Below are 22,908 nucleotides of genomic sequence, written 5' to 3'. Positions count from 1 at the left end.
TAATTATAGTCTATTCACAAGTTTTAGTACGAATAGAACTCAAAATACTGTTGATTGGAGAAAATATTTTAGATTGGGTTTTATTTTTTAGAATATTTCAGTAATAAAATATCTTCTAAAATAAAATAAAATAATAAGAAGCTTTTTTGATAAACACGAGACTACAGGCAGGTAACAAACTTCTGTGACAGCATCTATGTAAATAATATCAGCCATGGTTTAGTATGTTGCATAAGATAAGCCATTAGATCATTAAATTATACAATATTAGCCACTAAATCACCAAAACAAAAAATATTAGACACTGGTTCACCATAAAATGTAAAGTATTAGTCACTATCTCGCCAATATGTGTATAAGATACCAGACGCTAGATTACCAAAATATACAATATCAGACCCTGGTTCAACAGTATGTAAGATATTAACCACTGTCTAACAAGCTTTACTAAATCATTTGTTGGTTCGATAAAGGATATTTGATTTGTACCGGTTCGCTGAGATTATTTGCTACTGGCCCACCAAGATATACAGAATTATCTTCTGGTTTGTGCATTAAAATGCACAATATTATCTATTGATTAATCGAGGTATAAAAGACGAGTCACTGATATATCGAGGTATAAAAGACGAACCACTGTCATATCGAGGTATACAAGACGAGCCACTGGCATATCGAGGTATACAAGACGAGACACTGGCATATCGAGGTATACAATGCGAGACACTGGCATATCGAGGTATACAATGCGAGACACTGGCATATCGAGGTATACAATGCGAGACACTGGCATAGCGAGGTATACAATGCGAGACACTGGCATAGCGAGGTATACAATGCGAGACACTGGCATAGCGAGGTATACAAGACGAGACACTGGCATAGCGAGGTATACAAGACGAGACACTGGCATAGCGAGGTATACAAGACGAGCCACTGCCATAGCGAGGTATACAAGACGAGCCACTGCCACAGCGAGGTATACAAGACGGGCCACTGGCATAGCGAGGTATGGGAGAGGAGCCACTGGCATATCGAAGTATGGGAGAGGAGCCACTGGCATATCGAAGTATGGGAGAGGAGCCACTGGCATATCGAAGCATGGGAGAGGAGCCACATATCTGGCATATCGAAGTATGGGAGACTGGCAGCCACTGGCATATCGAAGTATGGGAGAGGAGCCACTGGCATATCGAAGTATGGGAGAGGAGCCACTGGCATATCGAAGTATGGGAGAGGAGACACTGGCATATCGAAGTATGGGAGAGGAGCCACTGGCATATCGAAGTATGGGAGAGGAGCCACTGGCATATCGAAGTATGGGAGAGGAGCCACTGGCATATCGAAGTATGGGAGATGAGCCACTGGCATATCGAAGTATGGGAGAGGAGCCACTGGCATATCGAAGTATGGGAGATGAGCCACTGGCATATCGAAGTATGGGAGATGAGCCACTGGTATATTGAAGTATGGGAGATGAGCCACTGGTATATTGAAGTATGGGAGATGAGCCACTGGTATATTGAAGTATGGGAGATGAGCCGCTGGCATAGCGAGGTATACAAGATGAGTCACTGGTATATTGAAGTATGGGAGATGAGCCGCTGGCATAGCGAGGTATACAAGATGAGTCACTGGTATATTGAAGTATGGGAGATGAGCCACTGGCATAGCGAGGTATACAAGATGAGTCACTGGTATATTGAAGTATAAAAGATTAGCCGCTGGCATAGCGAGGTATACAAGATGAGTCACTGGTATATTGAAGTATGGGAGATGAGCCACTGGCATATTGAAGTATGGTAGACGAGCCACTGGCATATTGAAGTATGGTAGACGAGCCACTGGCATATTGAAGTATGGTAGACGAGCCACTGGCATATTGAAGTATGGTAGACGAGCCACTGGCATAGCGAGGCATAAAAGACGAGCCACTGGTATGTTGAGGTATAAAAGACGAGCCACTAGTATGTTGAGGTATAAAAGACGAGCCACTAGTATGTTGAGGTATAAAAGACGAGCCACTAGTATGTTGAGGTATAAAAGACGAGCCACTGGTATGTTGAGGTATAAAAGACGAGCCACTGGTATGTTGAGGTATAAAAGACGAGCCACTGGTATGTTGAGGTATAAAAGACGAGCCACTGGTATGTTGAGGTATAAAAGACGAGCCACTGGTATGTTGAGGTATAAAAGACGAGCCACTGGTATGTTGAGGTATAAAAGACGAGTCACCCGTTCTGTAAGTTGACAAAGGTAACTGTCACTTCACAAAAACGTACGTTAACTTCTGGTGAAATGCATACAATTTAAATTATCTAAAGGTTTTTTTAAGAATAAAATTTTCAAGTGACATTCTTGAAGGTTTAGAGTTTCAAACAGTTTTAACAAAATCTTCTTAGAGAATAGACCTATTGCATGTCTTTCAGCTATAGAAAACCAAAAGTGCAGTTATACATCATTGTACGAAACATTTATGAAAGAATGTGTCGTTTAAAAACATCATGTTACGATTTATTTTGTTTTCAATTAAAGTAAACACTTGAATAATCGTGAAAATTAACTTTCTTCTAAAAATTGCATGATAATTGCACAAAATCTTTGAAACGTAATGTATATTAGCTTTATTGAGTTATTAACTCGGATGAAAAATTAAATTACAGTTTTGTGAGAGACACTTTCCAAGTGAAGGCTTAAAGGTAAAGTTTCAAATAAATATTTCTTGCTATAAAAGTTTTTGTGAAGGCGAATGATGTTTGTAATTTTAAAACTAAGATTTTGATAACGAGAATTACGATATTAATTAACTTAAAACAAATTAGTCATTCATATTTTGATTTCATGCGATATATATATATTAAAATTGACTTATTATGGAGTTTTTTTTTATTTAGGTTAGAAGGTCTTGTTTAAGAGATATTAGTATTTCATGTTGTATAAGATCTCCATGCTTCTGCAATTTTTGTCCGATTGCTATTTCTTGTAATTTTATAATTAACGTAACTATATACGCATATATATATTATTACTGATGCCATACGATACGTACCTAGATATTGATGTCACGATACAATGCTTGTCGTAAAATAGAAGTCTTGCAAAGTTTGACAGCTTTTACAATAAAACTTAATCATAAGCATAATGTTAAAAGGTTTAACTTGTTTAGTTTCAGTAAATACAGTTTCCTGCAAGAAATTGAAATAATTCAAGAACAAAATGATAAGTTTTATATCTTTTTATGATGGTTACGAGGCTGGTCAAACTGACAGACTTTACATGAAACTAGAGTACCATATGTGTAAAATAAAATATGAAGATTTGTCGAGAAAAAGCTGAAAAGTTATTTCGGATATAATAGAAATTACACAAAAGAAGTTTGTTAATTTTTAGACAGAAAATATTTTAACCTTAACATTAAATCGCTTGACACTCAGAGCAGTGACTACTATGACTCCATATATAAATATTTAGCAAAAATATTAGAAATTATGATTTTTTCTACGAACGAGTTAAAATGCTCATTGAAAGATGGCCAAATTTCGTGAAAATACATAGATGATGTTGTATCAGACAATGTATCAACGTAATTGTATTCACGATACGGTACTCGTATCGTATCATTGTACAGTCATAATATATACACATAACTGTTAGATTAACACAACATCATTCAATATCTACATTAATGCGACTATATATATAACATTTGGTTTAACACAACGTTTTATAATCTCATGGTTAACACATTTATATATATATATATATCTTTTGGATTAACGTAACACTTTATAATTCTTACATTAACTCAGTTTTTTCTTTTCCAAAAGATCGAAATATCCATAGAATGTTATTCCCATGTCAATGATCCGACAAAGGTAGAGGCATTCTTATCAATACTAAGCCCGATTATATTAACAAAATGCAAGGTGATTGGTTAAAACCGACCATAAAACTTTAAAAAAAATACTACAACGAGTTTGAAGAAAGTTAATACACTGCGATAACTTTTTTCTGAAAACATATTTAGACACAAATAGCCCCTCATACTCCTATCCAGATCTACAAACATAACATCCACTTAAGACCTATTTTATTCAGAACTGGCATACATTTCTATTTTGTTGTCTCTATCTTAAGTTCGATCAAGAAGTCTACAGCTAATATTTATTTATCCTTTGCACATAAAGATTCTAATATTTCTGAGGATCGTCAATATGTTAAATTCGACTTTCGATCTTTATTTATTAACATTCCACTCGAGGAAACAATACAAGTAATATTGAAGAAATGTTTTTCCAAAAGTATGAGAAATGTACAAACTTTAACCGTCAACAATACTATACATTACCCGGCCCCCACCAGGATAATTATCTTGTTTCTAATGGTCAACTAAATGACCAAATAGGTGGAGTCAGATATACCCTCTCTCACTAAGAACGTCCTAACTTGTTCCACTGCATGCAAACCAACATTCTTTCTGGCCACATAAAAAAACCCTTTAAATTACTTAAATTCGAACCCTTACATTCATATTACTTGTAAAATCAAATAAAATGGAAGCTACTTGTTCTTGATATCCAGATTATCAGACTTGATAACCGGTTTACCACATCCGCTTATTGTAAAACAGAATGTACAGGCTTACGCACTCGTTTTATTCCGGATTCCTTTAAACACCAAACATGCTTAACCTTTCACCCGTATTGGCATTATAATGTTACGATCAATCTCACTATTCATTGGTAAAAGAGTATTCCGAGCGTTGGCGGTGAGTGGTGATGACTAACTGTCTTCCCTCTGGTCTTCATTGCTAAATTAGAGCCAATTAGCGCAGATAGCCCACATTTAGCTTTGCGCGAGTTTCAAAACAAAAGCTTTAAAAGTAGCATCATACACAGTGGTCTCGATAAAACATGTAGCAGCTGGTCTGAGTACCTATCTAAACCCCAATAGGCAAATTCCTTTCTGACAAAACTGAATCTCTCCCCAGCCCTAGATAAATAAAGCCATAAATCATAACAATAATCAAAACTTTTTGCCAAGAATAAATTCAGGAATAAGCTTCTATTACGTCATCGTGAGCGTGAGGGGCTCGTGGATAAATATATGTTACAGCGGTAATGTAACTTATATTGGGAAAATAATACGCCATTTACACTTGTGAACATACAAACGTCAAGCAGAACTGGGAAGCGTCTCTCATATTATCTTATTATTACAATCATTTCAATAATTTACTTCGTATTTTAAATCTTCTTTGTGGGGACAAATGTTTAGATATCTTCCCTTCATCTTTGTAGTTAGCTTAAAATGAAATATATGTCAGGTGTCTGTTAGAGTAACTTTGTTTTGAGAAATAAAGTCCACTGTTGTGGAACAGTTTAGAAACAAGTAGTGTATAATAACTCACGTATACAAGAGATTCACAGAGTTCGTGCTCGTTTGTTTATCATGTTACATTAGTAATGTGACTCAGATGAATCATTATTCAATACTACTCGGCCACACGTACTGTTAATATGCTGGTAGTTCTAGGACTGAAGGGTGGCGCCTCACTGAAGTGTTCTCTGTTGTTTGAGTTGGTAGTGAATCGATTATCTATTTTTTGTCTACCTATTTACTGAGGCAGTCCTTGTATGACACGACATGCTTGCATAACTTAACACTGCAGGCTTCCCAATAACAAACAGTTTGTCAAGAGCACTGTGACACTGTATTGAGAGTAATACTTACACTTACTAAAGATGTACTTATTTAGTAATAACTACTTGTAGTTCACATGAGAGAATAACTAATAATGGTTCACACAAAAATAACGAGACATGGGTATGTAATAAGGGTTATAATTAAACATATATTTCCAAAATTTACAAAAACACGTGAAATTACGACAAAAAATATAATATTTATCTAACATCTGGTAGATGTTTTAGGTATAAAAAAACTGGTCTTATTTTGTTTTGAACGTCCTGACGTTAATCTTGAATTTCGAAATAAAAAAGTCGTTTTTTTATGTAACCTTTATCAAGTGTGCATTATTTTTAAGAACCATAACTTACATTTGTTATTAACGGTCGTAGATCCAGAGCGTATATGTTAGTAGGACAGATTTAACATATCCCTTAAATGAAAGCTTAACAAACAGCTTTGAGGACTGAAATAAATTGTTAGCGTAAGTTTTGTCTTGCTAAACACGCAAATTTAATTTTAAGGGAGAGAATTACAGCAACTAAAATGGCGTAAGTAAATTGTAATAACTTTTACTTGTATAGACATAATCCATATGGTATACAACAGTAATTTCACAGAAAGCGCTTACCACATGGAGAAAAAAATGTGAAAATATATTTTCAAACGATCCTCACTTACAAGCAGGTTGTTTTTTTACCCGGCGACTCTTTTCTCTTGGAGAGAGAAAAATGCTCTAATCGACCCTTTAGTTTCAGAGGAATCTGCAGAGAAATTGAAAACTCGATGTTAACTAGAAGTTGAAAAGACGTGTTGGATGCACTTTTTTTTAAGTTAATTATGAAAAGTGTAATTATCACCCGGAATATTTTATTTCCTCGGCGTCTTGAAAATAAGCAGAGTCGTTTAGTTCTTTCGAGTCCTGTCAACCAATACCAAGCAATGATGCTCATTGCTTTACGTAAGAATATATAGATGTATTAGGAAAAGTTGACTGTCATCAGTGTAAGATGAGTTTATTAAAAATATTACACATAATCGTGTTCTATTTGAACATCAAAATCAGTAAGATTATAGCAGATGATGTACTTCAAGTTGTACCACACGCCATTTCATTAATTTTTTCTCTGTTTGAAAACAATGCTATAAATGAACAGAAGTTTCTGAAATAGTGTCCATGAATATTTTTAAATTTCATTTGAGTTTAATCTGTTTTAATATAAATAATTTGGCACCTACTTTAGAAAAAATTTACTAAATGTTCAGAAATTTTAAGTGAACATAATTAAACCAAACGCACGCGTCAAATAAGATGATTCCAGTTGATTCTACTTCGTTATGTAGGACGGCCAAACCCCAGACAGAAATCAATAATAAGTTATCAAACAGAGAAAAACACCCCACTAGCCTTTCTTATTGAAGTTTCGTTAATAAACGAATCGTTATCTAGCAGGGTTTAGGAGAAAAACAACAAATTATTGTTATATTGTAATGGTGACTTAGCTGATTTCTTAGTAAGTTTCCTGTGATTAAACTGACAAAATCTGCAAATGATTCAGTACAGATTTTGAGATTTCAACCTGATGTAATGGAAGATTTTGTAATTTCAACCTGATGTAACGGTGGCTAATTTCGTTTGCTATTTAAGCTCTTATGACCAGCCTACCATTACAGATTATGTATTCAGTAAAGACTAACTTTAATGTAAATATATAGGCTTATAACGCTAAACATCTCGGTTCGATACCAGTGGAGAGTATAACACAGCCCATTGTGTAGATTTATGCTCAGCAACAAGCAATCAAATAAAACTGGTGTATGGGTGATTTTATTTAGGTTCTTAATTATGTGCAACATACTGATTAGAGTGACTAACCTATCTGAAACTAGCACAGTCTCTTTGAGACTTTACTATTTTAAGGTGATGTAACTGTGGATTACTGGAGTTTCTTACTGCAGTTAGTGTAATTAAGCTACTAGTAGTTCGCCAACTCAGATCGGATAGATAAAGAGCTCAGGATTTTTGTGGTAAAAAGACACCAGTTCTGGCACACTTACCACTAGGCCACGCTTGACTCTCTTCACTTCGTTTCATAAAGACAAATGATTATTCGTTTGAGGCAAATCACTAATGCGAAAATAAAAATGTTGACCTGTTCACTAAAAGTAGATGTGGAAGAAAATTATTTGTTGAACCTGAGAAAGGATTGTACTGTTTTTTTGTTTATTTCCATATTTGTTCATGAAAAAATGTGTGTTTACAAAATCAATAGGACCCAATAACGAAGTAATAAATCTAGTCCACCAGTGAGCAATGTGACAGAGTTGATAACCTAGAATCAAGTCCACCAGTGAGCAATGTGACAGGAGTTGATAACCTAGAATCTAGTCCACCAGTGAGCAATGTGACAGAAGTTGATAACCTAGAATCTAGTCCACCAGTGAGCAATGTGACAGGAGTTGATAACCTAGAATCTAGTCCACCAGTGAGCAATGTGACAGGAGTTGATAACCTAGAATCTAGTCCACCAGTGAGCAATGTGACAGAAGTTGATAACCTAGAATCTAGTCCACCAGTGAGCAATGTGACAGGAGTTGATAACCTAGAATCTAGTCCACCAGTGAGCAATGTGACAGGAGTTGATAACCTAGAATCTAGTCCACCAGTGAGCAATGTGACAGAAGTTGATAACCTAGAATCTAGTCCACCAGTGAGCAATGTGACAGGAGTTGATAACCTAGAATCTAGTCCACCAGTGAGCAATGTGACAGGAGTTGATAACCTAGAATCTAGTCCACCAGTGAGCAATGTGACAGGAGTTGATAACCTAGAATCTAGTCCACCAGTGAGCAATGTGACAGGAGTTGATAACCTAGAATCTAGTCCACCAGTGAGCAATGTGACAGGAGTTGATAACCTAGAATCTAGTCCACCAGTGAGCAATGTGACAGGAGTTGATAACCTAGAATCTAGTCCACCAGTGAGCAATGTGACAGGAGTTGATAACCTAGAATCTAGTCCACCAGTGAGCAATGTGACAGGAGTTGATAACCTAGAATCTAGTCCACCAGTGAGCAATGTGACAGGAGTTTATAACCTAGAATCTAGTCCACCAGTGAGCAATGTGACAGGAGTTTATAACCTAGAATCTAGTCCACCAGTGAGCAATGTGACAGGAGTTTATAACCTAGAATCTAGTCCACCAGTGAGCAATGTGACAGGAGTTTATAACCTAGAATCTAGTCCACCAGTGAGCAATGTGACAGAGTTGATAACCTAGAATCTAGTCCACCAGTGAGCAATGTGACAGAGTTGATAACCTAGAATCTAGTCCACCAGTGAGCAATGTGACAGAGTTGATAACCTAGAATCTAGTCCACCAATGAGCAATGTAACAGAGTTGATAACCTAGAGACACTGAGTCATAGCTGATACACTTGGTTGATTAATATCATTGGTGGAAATCTAGTGACAAAATAATGTAGCTGGTATATGGTAACAGAACTGATATCGTAAAGATAATGTAGTACGGCTGTTAATCTAGTTACACGTAACAAAGTAGGTAAAGTACTATGACTGTTAATCTAGTTACACGTAACAAAGTTTTTTTTTAGATAAAAAACATAACTGGTAATATAGTTACACGTAACAGAGTTGGCCACCTGGAGATGAAGTAACACAACTGGTAATCTAGTTACACGTAACAGGGTTGGCCACCTGGAGATGAAGTAACACAACTGGTAATTTAGTTACACGTATCAGAGTTAGTCACCTGGAGATAAAGTAATAAATTTGGTAATCTATTGAACGTAACTGATACACAAGTTACACCGTAATATAATTTATAAACTAAAGAAACAATCATGTAGCTGATACACCTGTTACACCGTAATGTAATTGAAAAACAAACAAAAAAAACAATTTGTAGCTGATACACCAGTTACACCGTAAGATAATTGATAAACTAAAGAAACAATTTGTAGCTGATACACTAGTTACATCGTAAGATAATTGATAAACTAAAGAAACAATTATGTAGCTGATACACTAGTTACACTGTAAGAGTTAGTCACCTCGTTAGTCACCTGGATACACAACAATGTAGTCGATACCCTAGTTCACATGGCTTGTTTGAGAACCGACACAGACTTGATAGTGTATTAAAAGGTAGTAACATTGTTGCAGATTTAGTAACGTAGTGATCTTGTTGCAAAGTGATTTAAACGATGATAAGTTGTCTTGTAGTTGTTTATCGAACGTACACAAATATTTTGGTTCAAGTTAGCTTTTAATTAATTTATTGAATTTGGAGAATGTTTTACATTAGCCGCCCATCCCCTAATTTTGCAATAATAAACTTCATTGAAGGTAGATGTTCGACAGCACCAACCGCCAACACTTGGCTATTATTTCATATAGAACAGTTGGATTTGACCGTCACTCTTATAACGCGTCCATGGCCCCAAACTAACAGAAAGAAGTTTTGAACTGCATGGACTCAGGTCCACGTTCCGATATGCCAGCCATTGATCTGCTCGTGTTCCCAAAATTACCTTTATACTAATTCACTATATAATATAATTTTTAAGTTTGAGGAATTACATTGAAGTTAATACTGTAAATAGTATTAGAGTTTCACCGCAACAGTTAGTTAACAATTGTATAGAAAATTAGGCGCATAAAACAAAATATATATTATTGATAAACAATGTAGTTCATTTATTTTCTTTTTAATAAAAGTAGCCATTATGTGTACAGTTTTTTCTTCAAAAAAACGTTTTAGGTAATAAAATCAGTATTAAAGTTGTATTTCATGTACTTTCACGTAAAAGCGATTTTTTAAGAGTTAGTACCATCTGACATTTGATATTTTTCCTTTTCCATAATAATCAGGTGGTTAGAACGCTCCACTCGTAATCTGAGGGTCGCGGGTTCGAATCCCCGTCACACATGTGTGGAACGTTATAATGTGACGGTCAATTTCACTATTCCTTGGTAAAAGTGTTAAAGTTGGGTGGTGATAACTAGTTACTAGTTAACTCTCGCGTAGCTTTGCGAGAAGTAAAAGAAACAAATCAGTAACAAATTAAACACTATGTTTAAGTCACTATTTCTGTCGAACCCTAACGAGATAGATTACAAGTAAATAGTGAATGTAATCGAATTTTCCTATATACTTTCTCTGACAAGTCACGATTATACGTTGTACAACAATATGAACGATACATGAAAATGGTTGAAAAGAACCTTTTTTATGTCATTTAACAGTTTGAGAAACAGCAAATGTCTAAAGAGATCCAAAATGACCTGTAATTTAGTTTTGTAAATCCGTAGAGTTACCGGGGAACAGAGAGATAGGTGAGAATGAAATGGTCAACAGGCCAATCAAGTTTGAGTCCAATTGACCATGATGGGAAGCTCCATGAAGTTGTTTGACCACTCGTTATTTCCTGTTGATGACCTGGATGAGTCGGTGGGTTATCTTACCCTAATAGTTCATTCATTCATTGTACGCCAGCTTCATTCATTCATTGTACGCCAGCTTCTACGATACAGATTTTCACCAGACTGTAAAATGTGTTAACGAATGTTTCCTGGACGTTTGTTAGACTACACATTTTATAAAATCTGTAACACTAAACGAGTATTTGTGGACATATACTCTAATATATGACATCTTGAAAACAGGTTAGATTGTTGGTCACCTGACATTTGTTTTGCGTGTATACAGAAATTCGGAGGTGATACTTTATAGAATTGGTTGTGTCTAGCTAACAAAAGAAGTATACAAGTGGCTTCTGTGAGGAAAACGTTCTATCTTAAATTAATTAATTTTGTTAAAAAAGAAAGGTTATAATTAAACGAGAAAACGTGTTGTGGAATACACAGAAATTAGGATTGATTTTAATAATTTGAAATGACTTTTATAAATTAAAATGTGTGATGATAGTCACTTCTGATGCTTTATTTTTAAAAAGCGGAGAAAAACTCCAGTTATTTAGGGTTAACATACTCATTTTAAGTAATGTATTTTGATACTGGCATTGATACTTTCAACATGAAAGAAACCTTACGTGACGATAGGTTAAATATCCAGATCAGAGATCATTTATGATCCAGATACAGTTGTTCCTATACGTATAAGATTATACTCATCTGCATCTCGTCTCGAAGCTTGGACCTTTTGATCTGTAGGACGCCACTGTGTACGTCCAGCGTAAATGGTTTTGAAACTGTAGAGGTATATTTACAAACACAGTATAATATTAATTATAGATATATTTAAAACAATCCTTTCTGCTCCTGTTTAAGTAGAAGGTATCTACAACGAGAAGAAATGTTAGTTATTTTATTACCGTTCTACGGACTTACAATGCTACAAACCGGGTTTCTGTACTTGTAATAGAAATAGCACACAGATAGGCCTTTCTGTTTATTGTTCAAAAATATATTAGACCTTATACGATCAGTCTTGATAGCATTGTGACTTGACAGGCTAAAAACGCTTATCTTTTAAATTTTTACTTCACGGGTTTACATGATCCAAGTAACAGTTCTGTTTTCACCTCGACAATTTTGTGTTTAGCTGAAAATGTCATTTCTCATCGTCACGTGTCAAACTGTCGTCAGATAGCCAGGGAAACATAGAAACAAGAACACGAACAGTTAATAATGTTGCTTAGCTTGTGTAGAATTTGGGTTTTCTTTCTATGTCATCTGAACAACACAAAAAATTGGAGATACTGTTGTCGCTCTGTCTGTCAGAACAGCCATGATCAATTTCCAAGCAAGTCATAAGACATGTAATAATGTCGTCAATCTATTCATTTGTCAGTCAGGCTGTTAGCACTGATATCCATCCATCTCTATGTGTATTACTCTGGACTACTAATCGATCATTTTGACTGTTGGTATCTCTGTGTATCTATCTATCCGTTGAGCTTGACTGTTGGTATCTCTGTGTATCTATCTATCCGCTGAGCTTGACTGTTGGTATCTCTGTGTATCTATCTATCCGCTGAGCTTGACTGTTGGTATCTCTGTGTATCTATCTATCCGCTGAGCTTGACTGTTGGTATCTCTGTGTATCTATCTATCTATCCGCTGAGCTTGACTGTTGGTATCTCTGTGTATCTATCTATCCGCTGAGCTTGACTGTTGGTATCTCTGTGTATCTATCTATCCGCTGAGCTTGACTGTTGGTATCTCTGTGTATCTATCTATGCGTTGAGCTTGACTGTTGGTATCTCTGTGTATCTATCTATCCGTTGAGCTTGACTGTTGGTATCTCTGTGTATCTATCTGTTCAGCTTGACTGTTGGTATCTCTGTGTATCTATCTGTTCAGCTTGACTGTTGGTATCTCTATCTATCTATCTGTTCAGCTTGACTGTTGGTATCTCTATCTATCTATCTGTTCAGCTTGACTGTTGGTATCTCTATCTATCTATCTATCTATCTGTTCAGCTTGACTGTTGGTATCTCTATCTATCTATCTATCTGTTCAGCTTGACTGTTGGTATCTCTATCTATCTATCTGTTCAGCTTGACTGTAGGTATCTCTATCTATCTATCTGTTCAGCTTGACTGTAGGTATCTCTATCTATCTATCTATCTGTTCAGCTTGACTGTTGGTATCTCTATCTATCTATCTATCTGTTCAGCTTGACTGTTGGTATCTCTATCTATCTATCTATCTGTTCAGCTTGACTGTTGGTATCTCTATCTATCTATCTATCTGTTCAGCTTGACTGTTGGTATCTCTATCTATCTATCTATCTATCTGTTCAGCTTGACTGTTGGTATCTCTATCTATCTGTTCAGCTTGACTGTAGGTATCTCTATCTATCTGTTCAGCTTGACTGTAGGTATCTCTATCTATCTGTTCAGCTTGACTGTAGGTATCTCTATTTATCTGTTCAGCTTGACTGTTGGTATCTCTATCTATCTGTTCAGCTTGACTGTTGGTATCTCTATCTATCTGTTCAGCTTGACTGTTGGTATCTCTATCTATCTGTTCAGCTTGACTGTTGGTATCTATCTATATATGTATCTGTCTATTAGTCTAGCTGTTAGTGTCTTAGCTGTCTCTGTCTATCAGTTTGTTTTTGGTTTCTCTGTCTATCCACAAATCTGTATGTCAATCTGTCAGTCTTCATGTCTAAGAATATTTTGTTATAAATAAGAATATTTTCAACAAGTTTGAAAACAGATACAAATAACAATCGAATTACTCAAAAATTCAGTTTTGTATTTGTTCCAGATATTCAAGCAAAGATCCACCAAGGCTATGTGCGCTGTCACTAATTTTTTAAATAATAGATTTGGAGGAAAGTAACTTTCTAACAACATCCAGTGCAAACTTTGGGCCACTGTAGTCTACTAATAGAATCTGACTCACTCGCATAATTCACCCCAGCCCCAAAGTTTCGAGTGCAGGTTTTTTGGCATCGGGACTCGAACCTCAGATTTACAGTCTGGCTCGCTAATTCCTGAGCACAAACTTCATGTTTGTTGTTTTTTTAATTTCGCGCAAAGCTACTCGAGGGCTATCTGCGCTAGCCGTCCCTAATTTATCAGTGTAAGACAAGAGGGAAGGTAGCCAGTCATCACCACCCACCGCCAACTCTTGGGCTACTCTTTTAACAATGAATAGTGAGGCTAACCGTCACATTATAACGCCACAACGGTTGAAAGGGCGAGCATGTTTGGTATGACGTGGATTTGAACCCGCTACCCTCGGATTACGAGTCGAGCGCCTTAACCAGCTGGCCATGCCGGACCAACTTCATGTTAGAACCGACTCCATTTTTACTGTTGCAGTAAAGAAAACACTCTTTGATCATATATTTTGTGTTTGTATATTTCTTATATAATGCATGTTACTTATTTAACAAAAATGTTCTAATTTTTTAAGAATAGAAAAAGAAACTTCGAATAATGTATATATATGATTAAATATAAAGCATAGTTAGAGAAATAATATTGTTTCGTAACTTTTATGGTCTGTTAAAATTGATATGCAGAAGTAGAATACGTTATGTTATAACAATTCGGGGCCTCACCATGTCGTAACAGTCCACGTCTCTACTACGTCTGTTCATACAGTATCTGATAGCCATAGATCTAGGCAATAGTCTTGTAGGGTAGTTTTATTGTAAATGGCTCTGTCGTAAGGCTTTTATGTCCAAATATACACTACCCCTCCCTAAACTGTTTCCATAATCCACTTAGCTCACGGATTTAACAATTACTCAATGCACACTTTAACAGTCTAATGCTGCGTCTTTCGACAGATACATTTTGGTATGAAATATCATGAATATTCTTTTCATTTTTTAGGTACCTGAAATAATCAAACATATAGTGAAAACAAATTTTGTTCACATACTTGTGTCACTTTTCTCAGACAAAGATATTTCATGTTTATATTGTAGTTTGTTTCCTGAGATACATTGTCGTTGTCTGCTCTCATTTTGTGTTCGTGAAATTTTACCTATTACAAGTTCCTGCAATTTTATTTGGCTGAATTACGACTTCTTAAATATCTCGTAATACAGCTGATTCATATTATTTTCTTTTCTATACCGGGAATATTTTTCGGTGAAATCAACTAGCTACAAAACTCCAAACATTGTCAAAATGTAGTTATGACATGTGCCATTGCATCAAGACTTTACTTTTATTTAAGGTAAAAATACGTTAGGAAATTAATACATAGATTCTGTTCAAGTTGGTATAGATTATGAATATAGGATGAAGTCACTGTCTTGTTTGTTTCTTTTTTTTTAATTTCCAGCAAAACTACACGAGAGCTATCTGCGCTAGCCATCTCTAATTTAGTAGTGTAAGAATAGAGGGAAGGCGACTATTCATCAAAACTCACCGCCAACTGTTGAACTATTGTTTTACCAACGAATAGTGGGACTGACCGTCACATTATAACGTCCCCACGGCTGAAAGGGCGAGCATATTTGGTGCGACGGGGATTCAAGCCCACGACACTCAGATTACAAGTCGAATGTCTTAACCACCTGACCATGTCGGGTAAGAGCTGTTGTTATAATGCCATCATTGCTATACGAACACAGATGGTTGTGATTCAAACAATATCTTGGCCTAGCGAGCAGTTTGTTCACTTGAAGTTTGTTTGTACTTAAGCACAAAGCTACATAATAGGCTATTTGTGCTCTGCCCACCACGGGTGTCGAAAGCCTGTTTCTAGCATTGTATGCTCGTAGAGATACCACTGTATTACTGGAAACAGCTCAAATTTTATTATCTTAATAAGAAAAAAGTTAGTCTGGAGGTGGCATTGAAAATAGGTCATCCCAATAAGAGAAAACTGTTTGGAAGCGATAACTGAATGTCATGTTATTCGCATTTGAAAAAACATAATACGAACTATTTATATGAGTAAAAAGCGTAGAACCTCTAGAGATAATTTAAACATGAATTCTGGATCAAATGGTTGTAGTACTTTCCAAAAATGTTTTATAATACAGACAGTGTAGTATTTCTACACACGACTTTTAATACAGACAGTGTAGTATTTCTACACACGACATTTAATACAGACAGTGTAGTATTTCTACACACGACATTTAATACAGACAGTGTAGTATTTCTACACAACGTATAAAACAGTGTAGTATTTTCACATGTGATTTCTTAAGTAGTTGATGGAGTACTTCTAGAAGAATCTTTTTAACATGTCTTAGACATAACTTCAAAAGCAGAAGATAACATATGATTTCTGAACATAAATTTAAAACATATGTGGAATATCAGTGACTATTAATTAAACAATGTATTTTTATAGATCTTTTACTAAAATGTTTGTATTATAGATTAAAGCCAATAATCCACATGATTTTGGGAAGTTGATTTTCTTTATTAGAACATTCCGGATATTCGGTTTGTTTGTTTTGAATTTCGCTCTAGTTGTCCATAAGGTAGCACTGGCAGAATAGAGGAAAAGCAGCTAGTCATCACCACCCACTTCCGACTCTCGGACAACTCTTTTACAAATGAATTGTGGGATTGACGTCACAAATTAACGCCCTTACAGCTGAAAGTAGGGGCATGTTTGTTGTAACAGGAATTAGAAGGAGCGATCTTCACATTACGAGTCGAGCTCCCTAACTACGGGCCATTGTGGTCTCCCGAGAGGACAGGCTTATGGCTTTGGATTTCCAACGCTCAAATCATGGTTTACATTCTCCTTGATGGACTCAGCAGAGAGCCCGATGTGGTTTCGCTCTAGAAAACGTACACAATCCGAATGTGGGGATTCTTCTATTGGTGCTAAATTATTATTTTATCACGTGCGCTTTTGAATATTAGATTCCCTGAACATTACAGAATACTTTGATGTCATGTAAACCATCGGAATACAGTTTTCAAAGCGTGTGATAAGTAATGAAGTTGTTCTTATGTTGAATTAAGCACAAAGCTACACAGTAGACTGGATATCTGTGCTCTGTCAACCGTGGGTGTCAAAACCCGATTTTTAGTGTTGTATGTCTACAAACATATTACTGTGCCACTTGGAGGATGATAAGTCATGTAGGTCTGGTCAATTTGGTGATGGTCATCTGAATACTCCTCCAAGTGATGGCTACTCTTTGTGCTTCACAGATTTTTGTTGACCTTACAATTAACCGTCTTCCTTTTTGTTGACCTTATAATTAACCGTCTTCCTTTTTGTTGACCTTATAATTAACTGTCTTCCAAATTATTAGATGAAACTTTTATCAATCGAGGTATATTTCTTAGCAGTGGACTATAAACAGACAACCACTGATTGACAATAATAGTGATAAAAGCAAGGTGTCCTTTTGATCGACCGTAATAGTAATAAAAGCAAGGTGTCCTTTTGAGCGACCGTAATAATGATAAAAGCAAGGTGTTCTTTTGATCGACCGTAATAATGATAAAAGCAAGGTGTTCTTTTGATCGACCGTAATAATGATAAAAGCAAGGTGTTCTTTTGATCGACCGTAATAATGATAAAAGCAAGGTGTTCTTTTGATCGACCGTAATAATGATAAAAGCAAGGTGTTCTTTTGATCGATCGTAATAATGATAAAAGCAAGGTGTTCCTTTGATCGACTTTAATAATGATAAAAGCAAGGTGTTCTTTTGATCGACTGTAATAATGATAAAAGCAAGGTGTTCTTTCTTGTTTGTTTTTATTAGATTTCATCAGAACTTCGAGTGTTCCTCCTTACTGACTGATGATGATGATCGCGTCTTCATCTTTACCATGCAGTTCTTCAACAAATTATTTCCATCACATCAGTAAGTATAATACTTTATTTACAAATTGTTTTTGCTGAGGTGAAAATGAAAGGAAAAAGTATGTTTTATCCAGTCTCTCGAATCTTAGGAAAAATAAGACATCTGCTGAGTAGGCCTAACTGAAATATAGGACATCTGCTGAGTAGGCCTAACTGAAATATAGGACATCTGCTGAGTAGGCCTAACTGAAATATAAGACATCTGCTGACTAACTGAACGTCCGTTTTATGTCTGACGGAAATACGATCGATATAGAAACCATATTTTGTTTGGTTACCATGAGAAATGGTAGAGAACCGGAACTATGTTCATGTAAATCACCCATAACTGACAATTCAAGACAACAGAATCCTTATCATTCGACACCAAAATGACGCAGACTTAACTATAAATTGTAGAGCAAGCAGTATCGCAAAAACAAACAGAACGAAACGAAAACAGCTGCACAAGAACAGGGAAAGTGTTATGTTTGCCATTTTTTGTTTCAAGTGTCCAGTTTTTTCCTGTATAAGTGTGGAGGTTTTACTGCAATCAGTAACAGCACAAAATGTAAAAATAACAACATAAAATAAATCGCATCAAGGTAAAATGTCTAGCGGCTCACTGTTGTATTAATGAAAAAAATCAGTATTGAACTCTCAGTGAATCAGACGAACTTTCTACAGGGTTCTAATTCACAAGTATTGGATTATTTCTATGATGAAAAGTCTCCGAGATGGAGACAAATTGCTGGTATTGGCTAGTTTGTTTGTTGTTGTTTTTTTTTAATTGCGCGCAAAGCTACTTGAGGGCTATCTGTGCTAGCCATCCCTAATTTAGCATTGTAAGACTAGAGGGAAGGCAGCTAGTTATCATCACCCACCGCCAACTGTTGGGCAACTATTTTACCAACGAATAGTGGGATTGATCGTCACATCTGAAAGGGCAAGTATGTTTGGTCTGACAGGGATTTAAACCGCAATCCTCGGATTAAGAATCGAGCACCTTAACCATTTGGTCTTGGTTACAGAAGCAGGAAGGGTCGTTATTGTTGTTGTTATTTCAGTTTAACTTGACAATACCCTGGTTTGTTCGGCTTATCTGGATGATCAGGTTTTTGAATGGTAAACGTTAACTCTGGGTATTATCATAGTAAATAACCAGAAATTAAATGTATTTTTGATTTTTTGGATGGGGGAGGTCATATTTGGTTTGCTTTGAATATCGCGCAAAGCTACACGAGGGTTATTAGCGTTAGCCGTCCCCAATTTAGCAGTGTAAGACTAAAGGGTGTGTGTTTTTCTTATAGCAAAGCCACATCGGGCTATCTGCTTAGCCCACCGAGAGAAGACTAAAGGGAAGGCAGCTAGTCATCACCACTCACTACCAACTCTTGGGCTACACTTTTAACAACGAATAGTGGGATTGATAGTTACATTATAACGCCCCCACGGCTGAAAGGGCTAGCATGTATGGTGTGACGCGGATTCGAACCCAGGGTGGGTCAGTGTGTAGTTTTATCTAATAAATGGATATCTTTCTTTTTGTTTGAGCTTCTGTAATAATATTTTTTTATCCTTTTCCAGACTATTTTAAACTAATAAAGTGAATTACATGTATACCTGTAGTACGTGAGAATTATTGTCACATTTATCAGTTTCACGACCACTCATTTTATATTCCCAAGAATCGAAGAACAAGTGGGAAACTTGGCAAATATTTAGATTTTTAAATTTGGTTTATTTGTTTTATGCTTTGTTGAAAAATGATCGTGCAGACCATGTATTATTGGTTTTTTTGTGAAAAACTCTATCCAGATATATTGTGTCACTGAATAGAAATAATTGGTGTATCAGATACCAAATAAGTATTATAAAATATTTATTCTTACTGTACAAATACGACAATTTTATTGAAAATAACCGTACTTTCTATCTGTATTTTTGAAAGAATATAAATCATGTTTTGATAATCACTGAAAACTGGGACTGTTGTCTTCTGTTTAAGTTTTAGTTTCAGCTATTTTTTCACAAAGAGTTTATGTGGAGTCGATAACTAACAGTAAAATCGTTATTTTGACAATAAACAAATAACCAACAGAGTGCGTGTTTTATTGTAGTAAAGTCACATCGGGCTCTCTGCTGAGTCCACCGAGGGGAATCGAGCCATTGATTTTAGCGTTGTAAATCCGTAGAGCTACCGCTGTGCCAGCGAGAGAAACCATTAGACACAAAAATTATGTCATTTTCACTGTAAGGACATCAAAGCCCTACCCGCCCCAAAGTGGCACAGGAGTAACTCTGAAGGCTTATAACTCTAACAACAGTGTTTCAATGCCTGTTGTAGGCACAGGTGCTTAATCTGTGGCTTTGAGAGTAGCTACAAATAAAGAAATAACACGCTAGAGTCCAGGTTTCGTTTTCCGTGGTGGGCAGAGCCCAGATAGCCCATTCATTACAAACATAAACATCACTTAAATTTTTAAAAAAATCCAACACACACACACATCTAAAAGACGCTGATAGGAATACTGATACATGTGACAATAGAAAAAAATATTAAAATATTTGTAAATGTTAGTTCATATGTTATTCAACTGTTGTTTACTCTTGTTGTCAACAGTATTTTCGGTTCACGACGTACGTGTGGCTCACGAGGCTAAGCTGCTTTCAAGTCCATGTACGAAGCAAACGTTCCAGAATAACAATTGATATAAATTTGTTTGTTTTTGAATATCGCGCAAAGCTACATGAGAGCTATCCACACTTGGCGTCCCTAATTTAGCAGTGTGAGACCAGAAGGAAGGCAGTCAGTCATCACCACACACCGCGAAGTCTTGAGCTACTATTTTACCAAAGAATAGTGGGATTGACGGTCACATTATAACGTCCCCACGGCTGAAAGTGCGAGCATGTTTAGTTTAACTGGTATTGCAGCCCTCAGACCTCAGTAAATCAGAGATAATAAAAAACAAAAATAGGCATGTGAAATAGACTAAATACGTATTTACTGTAGTAAATATTTTACTTGTTTAATTAGATTTCTAACTACAATACTACGGTAAAAAGTGACACAAAAGTCGCATAGTTCAATAGTTTTAGGTTACTTCTAAGCCCATTGAGTAAGGTAGCAATATGATATAATATTCATATTAACTTTTAAAATAAATATAATAATCAATACTGTTAAGGAAAATGCATAAGAAAGGGTGAGAAATATATAACTTATTATTGTTTTGGAAAAATAAATAAAACTTACTGACTATAAAACCTGCTAAGACTAAGAGAGTTACTCACTAGTGTTAATCTATTGCCAATATCGGTCATTTCCTCATGAAATAACTGAGGAAGATTACACACTCTACTCATCATCTGTTTTACTAGTTGTAAAATAATTACTGACCTTTTCTACGTCGTAAAATGTTCTACGGATAAGTAATAATAGGTAAAGATGAGTAACTAATTTCTTTGAGCTGTTGTTGAAACTATCTCAGTTTTGAATAGGTTTGAAAACGACGGTTAATAAGCATAATACAAGGAACTACTTGGGGGGGGGGAAGCACGTATTTTATTTTTCCACAATGGATGGGTCTTTCTTCTTCAGGTATGGTCGAGTTATTTGTCTTACCACATAACTACAAAACAGGCTGTTGGAGCTCTGTCCAGCAAAGGAATCGAACATCACACTTTAGTATTGTAAGTCTATAAACTTACCATTGACTCATTGGGAATATCGATTACTCTATCCCCATGTCTGAAATTGTGCATTGGATAAAATTTTGAAAAATGCCTTTGAAATTTCTATTAATAATACTATTTAAAACCAAGTAATAATTATCACGTATGCGCCTGATTAATATTAAATATAAGATTCGATAATATTTTTAGTAACAATGTTTAGAAAGGAAAGTAAAAAACACATTAAATATCGTAAAGTAATTAGGAGAAACTAATACGACTAACTTAATCATGTAATGTATAGGATTATCCCAAGTAAGTAATTTAAAAAAACTTAACATGTAGAAATAGTATTTTGGAAGAGATCACGTTAAACAATGAAGAACATTATTGAAATTCCAAAAAAAGTAAATAATCCTGTGTTGAAAAGTGCTTGAGAATAATCCATGTTTTAAGAAAAGTAGGGGGTTAACTGACTAGTCCTGATTTATTGTAACCTTGAATAAATTATGTTAATTTGATAGATAAACATTGTAACATATGATTATGGAATTTTATGATTTGGAAATGAAGAGATTAATGCTTATTTATTATACTGATATACAGATCTAAGTATTGTTAGTTTTTAATGATATTAATATCCAAACATGGGTACTGTGATTTTTAACAATATTAATATAAAAATGTGGGTAATTAGATTTTATAACGATATTAATTTCCAAACAGGGGCACTGTGATTTTTAACAATATTAATATACAAATTGCTGCAGTGTCATTTTTAACAATATTAATATACAAATATGGGTAATTAGATTTTTTAAAGATATTAATATCCAAACATGGGTACTGTGATTTTTAACAATATTAATATCCAAATAGCTGTAGTGTGATTTTTAACAATATTAATATACAAATGTGGGTAATTAGATTTTATAACGATATTAATATCCAAACATGGGTACAGTGAGTTTTAACAATATTAATATCCAAATCGCTGTCGTGTGATTTTTAACAATATTAATATACAAATGTGGGTAATTAGATTTTATAACGATATTAATATCCAAACATGGGTACAGTAATTTTTAACAATATTAATATACAAATGGGGGTAATTAAATTTTATAATGATATTTATATGCAAACATGGGTACTGTGATTTTTAACAATATTAATATCCAAATCGCTGTCGTGTGAATTTTAACAATATTAATATCAAAATGTGGGTAATTAGAGTTTATAATGATATTAATATCCAAAA

The 22,908-nt window shown here is 35.3% G+C and overlaps 1 protein-coding gene across 1 annotated transcript; it reads right to left on the bottom strand.

Moving 5' to 3' along the window:
• Window positions 1–54: 54 nt before the first annotated feature.
• LOC143223234 (uncharacterized) lies at window positions 55–21,360 on the bottom strand. Its single transcript, XM_076450939.1, has 3 exons — window positions 21,229–21,360; window positions 1,156–2,240; window positions 55–1,121 (listed from the first exon to the last, which is right to left on the bottom strand). Exons 2-3 carry the CDS (start codon window positions 1,909–1,911, stop codon window positions 570–572), a joined length of 1,308 nt encoding a protein of 435 aa, XP_076307054.1. The 5' UTR covers window positions 1,912–2,240; window positions 21,229–21,360; the 3' UTR covers window positions 55–569.
• Between the last annotated feature and the right edge of the window lie 1,548 nt (window positions 21,361–22,908).

Source organism: Tachypleus tridentatus, chromosome 1, assembly GCF_004210375.1.
Source record: "Tachypleus tridentatus isolate NWPU-2018 chromosome 1, ASM421037v1, whole genome shotgun sequence".
In the NCBI taxonomy this organism is placed as follows: Eukaryota; Metazoa; Arthropoda; class Merostomata; order Xiphosura; family Limulidae; genus Tachypleus; species Tachypleus tridentatus.
This window is presented reverse-complemented; position numbering and strand designations above follow the sequence as displayed.

Coding starts and splice junctions, on each gene's coding strand:
- LOC143223234 (XM_076450939.1), bottom strand. CDS start 1,911: ATGCCAGTGGCTCGTCTACCATACTTCAATATGCCAGTGGCTCGTCTA. Junction 1,122..1,155: donor TCCCATACTTCGATATGCCA/GTGGCTGCCAGT, acceptor TCGATATGCCAG/ATATGTGGCTCCTCTCCCAT.